The 6000-nt window shown below is 41.7% G+C and overlaps 1 protein-coding gene across 10 annotated transcripts in view; it reads left to right on the forward strand.

The window, feature by feature from the left end:
• The window catches only part of LOC147430800 (TSL-kinase interacting protein 1-like), a 98758-nt gene extending 93619 nt beyond the window's left edge, over positions 1-5139 (forward strand). For 4 of the 10 annotated variants that reach the window (XM_086493354.1, XM_086493356.1, XM_086493362.1 and 1 more), the window contains 3 exons: positions 4292-4433; positions 4559-4624; positions 4707-5139. In XM_086493354.1, coding sequence (XP_086349480.1) covers positions 4292-4433; positions 4559-4605 — 189 coding nt within the window. In that variant the 3' untranslated portion in view covers positions 4606-4624; positions 4707-5139. Of the gene's footprint in view, positions 1-4291; positions 4625-4706 lie in introns of those variants that run through there. The other 6 variants (XM_086493358.1, XM_086493355.1, XM_086493359.1 and 3 more) reach the window with 6 other exon arrangements.
• Positions 5140-6000: the final 861 nt, after the last annotated feature.

Raw genomic sequence — 6000 nt, forward strand, 5'->3', positions numbered from 1 at the left:
TGTTGCATACATAAATGAGGCATCCAACAACAGTTTGGTAAAGAGTGACATCTGCAGAATCACCAGCATCATGAAGACTCAATTTCAAACCTGTTTCCATGGGAGTGGCAATAGGTTTGCAATCCTCAAGTCCAAACTTACATAGCAATGTCTCTATGTAACTTTTCTGACACAAGGAAATTCCACCATCACACTGCTTAAATTGTACACCCAAGTAATGATGCAACAGTCCCAAATCATTCATCTTGAAAGTAGCATTCAAATCAGCCTTAAATTCAGCAATCTGTCTCTCATTTGGTCCTTTGATCAACAAATCATCTACATAAAGAACCACAATGAGAAGTACATCACCCTCACGCTTTACATACAATGTGCTTTCTGTGGGACTGTTACAAAAACCTCGTTTCACCAAATGAGTGTCAATCTTCTCATACCAAGTACGAGGAGATTTTTTCAACCCAAATGAAGCTTTGTTACATTTGCACACCTTATCCTCTTGTCCTTTCTTGACAAAACCGCGAGGCTGCGTTACATAAACTTCCTCAAATATGTCACCATTCAAGAAAGCAGAAACAATGGCTGATTGATGTACATCCCAATTAAAATGAGCTGCCAATGCACATAGAAAACGCACAGTAGTCATACGACAAGTGGGAGAAAAGGTCTCTTCATAATCTATGCCTTTTTGCTGTGCATAAACCTTTGCAACAGGTCGAGCCTTATAGCGGTCAATCTCACCATCCAGCTTGCGTTTCAACTTGTAAACCCACTTCGTACCAATGGCCTTGCCAGGAGGCAAGTCACATAAAGTCTGTGTCATTTTCTTTAAGTGCCTCATATTCTAATTGCATGGCAGCCATCCAATTTTTTGAATTCTGTGCTTCATCAAAAGACAAGAGGTTCCTCAACATCACATAGGATGCATGGCAAGAGCCTGAACGAGTGTGACTAGACAAAGGTGCATCCAATTTCCTATCGCACAATGTATGCACTAGCCATTTTGGCATACCTCTAGCCTGCTCATTTTCAGCCCTTTCCTCATCAAGTACATCATGTACATTTGCATCAGTAATAGGCTGATCTGTAACATTTTCAGAAACCCCCATAGGTTGCACATTTGCCTCATTGGAATTTACATTCGAACTTCCACCACTGAAAAGAGGCAACAAAGTGTTATAAATGTCGTGTGAGCTTACATTAATGTCTCTAGTACATGACAACAAGGGTTAACAGAATCTTCCACAAACACATCTCGTGAAACTAGAATACGCTTTGTTTGTGGATGATACAACCTATAACCTTTGCTTTCAGCACTATAACCAACAAAAATACATTTGACAGCCTTATCATCCAATCTTCTGCGCTGCGTTTGTGGCACCAAAGCATATGCCTAACAACCAAAAACACGCATGTGCTCAATAGATGGCTTTCTGTTATGCCATGCTTCATATGGAGTCATAGATTGCAAAGCTTTCGTAGGACACTTGTTAATTACGTAAGTGGCACACATGATGGCCTCAAGCCAAAAGGAATGCGGCAAAGCTTGACTTTTGACCATACATCGTGCCATTTCCGTAAGTGACGTGTTTTCCCTTTGAGCAACACCCTTTTGTAGAGGCGTATAAGGCACTGTACATTGGTGTTTTATCCCTCGACTAGCCATAAATGCATTAAATTCATGAGACATATACTCCCTCCCTTGATCGGAACGGAGTATGCCCATAGTACATTTCGAGACATTTTCAGTCATAGCCAGGAATTGTGTGATGCGGCTGGAGTAATCATCAATAAAGTCACGAAGTAAAGGTAATTGCCCAAAGACAGAGTTTGCATGTGTCCACAAACATTACTATGCACAAGTTGCAACCTACACGTGGCCCTAACTTAACCATCCTTTGGAAACTTAGAACGCTGCATCTTACCCAAAATACAGCCTTTATAGACATGTTTGACATGTGCTTCAAGAGGTGGCAAAGAAGAAACCATGTCAGATTTCTGCAAACGCAGCAAACTGGCAAAATTCAGATATCCAAAACGTGCATGCGAAAGTTTTGCATTTGAAATAGCCCTTGAATCCACAACTGTATTTGCAAAATTCTGCCCTCCCGTGTTATACAAAGTGAGCTTATATAGCCCACGACATAAAATGCTAGATGCAATAGTTTCATCACCAAAACTGAGATTATGTGTTGAACATCTTAAAGATTCTTCTTTATCCCAAGTATATAAAGTGCATCATCAAGTGTAAAAGAACTGCCATTTGAAGCAGTAAGCACAATCTTTCCAATTCTTCGAACCGGATAAGAGGCATTGTTGGCAGAAGTAACTGAATTCCCATGAAGGACAGACTCAAGAGAGGTGAACAAATCACAATGTGAGGTAATGTGCTTTGTAGCACCACTGTCAAAATACCACACATGTGAATTTGTAGCAACTGACATGCATGCATCATGGATAGCAGGATTATAGGTACACTCTGCACTAAAAGCCCATTCTGCATCAACATCAGCATCACAAAGACTCAACAATAGCTGCACTTGTAGTGCAACCACATTTGCAGTGGAACCACCCTCTTTCTTCTTAGCCTCTTTGGCCTTCAACTTAGGACACTGCTTTATCAAGTGATCATTAGCTTTACAATAATGGCAACGCATCTTCTTTTTGCCCTTATCACGAGAATTTCCAGACGAATTGCTGCTAGTAGAAGCATTAGGAACGTGTGATTTTCCACTCGCAAAAAAACAATGAGAAGTGGTTGCATTACTGTTACCACCTTTTCTTTGAGCAACAATAAAGGCCTGTTCAAGTGCAGGCTGTCTTGTCCTGTTTTTTTTGGAAAGCGACTCTTGCAACAGCAAAATGTGCATTATGCATCAAACTCGACAACTTTAGGATTTCCTTGGGTCAGTACTCTCCAAGTAATAGCAAAAGTTTGGTAAGAATCTGGCAAGGCATCAAGAACAGTCTGCACAAGGGAAGTGTCTGAAACGACTTCACCTGTAGAAATAAGTTGCTCATTGATATCCTTGACACCAGCAAGGAAAGTGTCCATATCATCTTCCTCATGCATAATCTTCAACCAAACGGAGCACTACGCTAATCTTTTGAAGAGTATGCCAAATTTTTATTTAGGCCCTCGGTCTCCAAAAGCTCCGAGTCCCAAAAGCTTGTGTTGCTGGCCAGCACCGTCAAAAGCGGACGTCTATGCAGTGCCACGTCAGCAGTCAACGGAAAACGTGGAAGTCCGTACAATGCTGCCACGTCATTTCAGGACTGAGACGTTTCGTGGTGACACTGCCTATGCATGCAATACTACACCCCCAGTTTGGTACTGGATGGAGCTGGCTAGTCCTTTGTGTATCATGGTTGCATTCCCCTATGCATATAGTTCCACATCTTTTAGAGTTAGAGCTCTATCCCCCTTATCACTCATCACAGGTACACATCCCCATGTCAATCTATTTTGTTTTGTAGCAGGTTTCTTGTCAGCACTTGGTCTCTTTTCCTGGCCAAGGGACACATGTGCAGCATTGTGTGTCAGAAAATGTTAATAAAACATTCTCTCTCTCTCTCTCTCTCTCTCTCTCTCTCTCTCTCTCTCTCTCTCTCTCTCTCTCTCTCTTTCCAGATTTCTTTCAGTCACAGACATAGGAGTCCGAGCAGCCTCTGCAACATAACAACACCAAAGGCATACTGCTTGATCGGGCGATAGAGTTGGGGCGGTCACGTGGCCCACGGATGAGGGGGCCCTCTCGATATAGACGCAGATTGCGACAGAGGATCCATACCATATTGGCGCAACATAGGAGCCGTCCCGATAGAGTGCCTACCTTGGAGGACATTGAATCTCTATAGTCTTTTGGATACTGATGTATATGTTTATGATGCCTCGACTGTCAGAGAGCTCCATTGTATCAGCTCACCCCTCCCCCTTTTTGTATTCCCTTTGTATGAGCTTTCACCCCACCCCTACCCACTATTTTCTTTTCAGTTCTTTGTACTTTTTGTACCCAGACCTGGTATTAGATTCACCACATGTAACCTTTTGGTCTCATAGGTCATTTTGGCGTTTTGAAGACGTTATATTACATTTCATTTCATTTCTCTCTCTCTCTCTCTCTCTCTCTCTCTCTCTCTCTCTCTCTCTCTCTCTCTCTCTCTCTCTCTCTCTCTCTCTCTGTGAGTGTGTGTGTGTGTGTGTGGCTGAGTGGATTGTAATGATTGAACATTTTGGTTGTTGTTTATAGTCACTATGTAGTGCTTCTTATGCTTAATCTACGGTGTTTTGAAGTTGCAGGCTCATATACAAGCTATAAGCAGCTCTAAAGATGATCTTTTCTTGGCTAAAACCAAAGGCACGGATGCTACCTTGGAGGCAAATGGTAAGGAAGTACAGTCTATCATCACAGGAAAGGAAGATGGCCATCTGCAAGGTGATGTTTAGCAGTTATTTTGAACGTTCATCCAGGGATCTTTGGCGAGTAGAGCTTTCTGGCACGAATATTCTAGGCAGCTAGTTTGTCTTCAAAATCTTAGATCTGGATCTCTTTTTCTTCAGCTGAAAAATGTACACAAAAATCTAAGGACGCATTTGCTGGAGCTTAACAATCCTTTTACAAAGCTGGTTAGTTCTCTTGATGTCCTAGAGGTAAAGATTGGGCGTGGTTGAAGATCCAGGTTATCTTATGTATTCTTATGTTTTGCAGTGGGTTAGGCAAAGATCCACATTTAGAACAAGCAATCTACTTGTGGTTCACTAGTAACCTGCGTGCAGTATGGTTGGGCTGATGTAAAGTACAAGCTGGTCATAGCATCGGGAAGCCTTTTGATTGTTCTTTGCCAAGATCAATGCGTATTTAACAAATCCTTGGAATGTGCGCTCTTCTCGGCACATTTTGAGTTTGTACATAAATTGATGGGGTCTCTCTCACACGCAAAATGTGATTAGAAGAGTTGGGTATTTCAACTTGCTTAAATTTTGCAATTCTGGTTGCTGTGTATGGTCCTGTACCCTTCATGCTTAGCTTTGCCTTCAGGATAATCATTGAACGTGTATGTGGTAGGATGAATGGTATACTCAAGACACATGGTGTCCATGTTTTTATAGATTGGATCAATAGAATTAATGGTTTCCACAAATTTGACCACAAATGTAGTGTATTTCAAGACAATTGCATTCTATTTTGCAGTTCTCATTTTAAATGTGCATGTGATACGGTTGTCATAGCCACCAAAACCATATGATGGCTCCCAAAGAGTGCCTTTTTTACACACATTTCATCATTTCAGTAAGTTCAGGAGTTTCTGCCTGGCTAGCAGGACCATTTCGAGAAAAGATGATTTTGAGGAGCGTGTTTTCAATGGTCAAGCATAGCATGTAAGCGACAACCACATGCCATGAAACATTTTGCTCTTCCTATTCAATAAGAGTCCATTCATGCTATTTTCATTTATATTTCTTTGATCTTGAGCTGGGAAAAAGGTGTGGGTATATATCTCATCTTGGACCTCTTGACGGAAACAAATTATTGCCCAAGCAAAGGAGAAATTTTAACACCAGAGGATAAATCCCGAGAGGCCTTAATGATCTCTCCATTGAGAGAGAGAGAGAGAGAGGAAAAAGAAGAGAGTTTTAACGTTGTAGGAAACTATCTCAAGAGACCTCAAAGGTCTAGCCGACAAGGAGTAGAACTCAAGACCTGTTATTCAAGAGGGAAATGGCATAGCCAATCTACCACACTTGGGTGAGAGAGAGAGAGAGAGAGAGAGAGAGAGGAAAAGGGAAGGGGGGAGGGCGCGTGCGGGAGCGAAGAAGAGATTTTTTAATGTCGTAGGAAATTGTCCCAAGAGACCTTAAAGATCTATCTGATGAGGAGAGTTGAATTGGAGACCTCTTATTCAAGAGGGATCTGGCATAACCAATCTACCACACTTAGGTGATAGAAAGGTTATACCATTTTCCTTTTTTTATTAGTGCATGTGCACATGCCCGAGAAGAGA

The sequence above is a fragment of the Adiantum capillus-veneris genome, chromosome 21 (assembly GCF_014529385.1).
Source record: "Adiantum capillus-veneris isolate H3 chromosome 21, ASM1452938v2, whole genome shotgun sequence".
In the NCBI taxonomy this organism is placed as follows: domain Eukaryota; kingdom Viridiplantae; phylum Streptophyta; class Polypodiopsida; order Polypodiales; family Pteridaceae; genus Adiantum; species Adiantum capillus-veneris.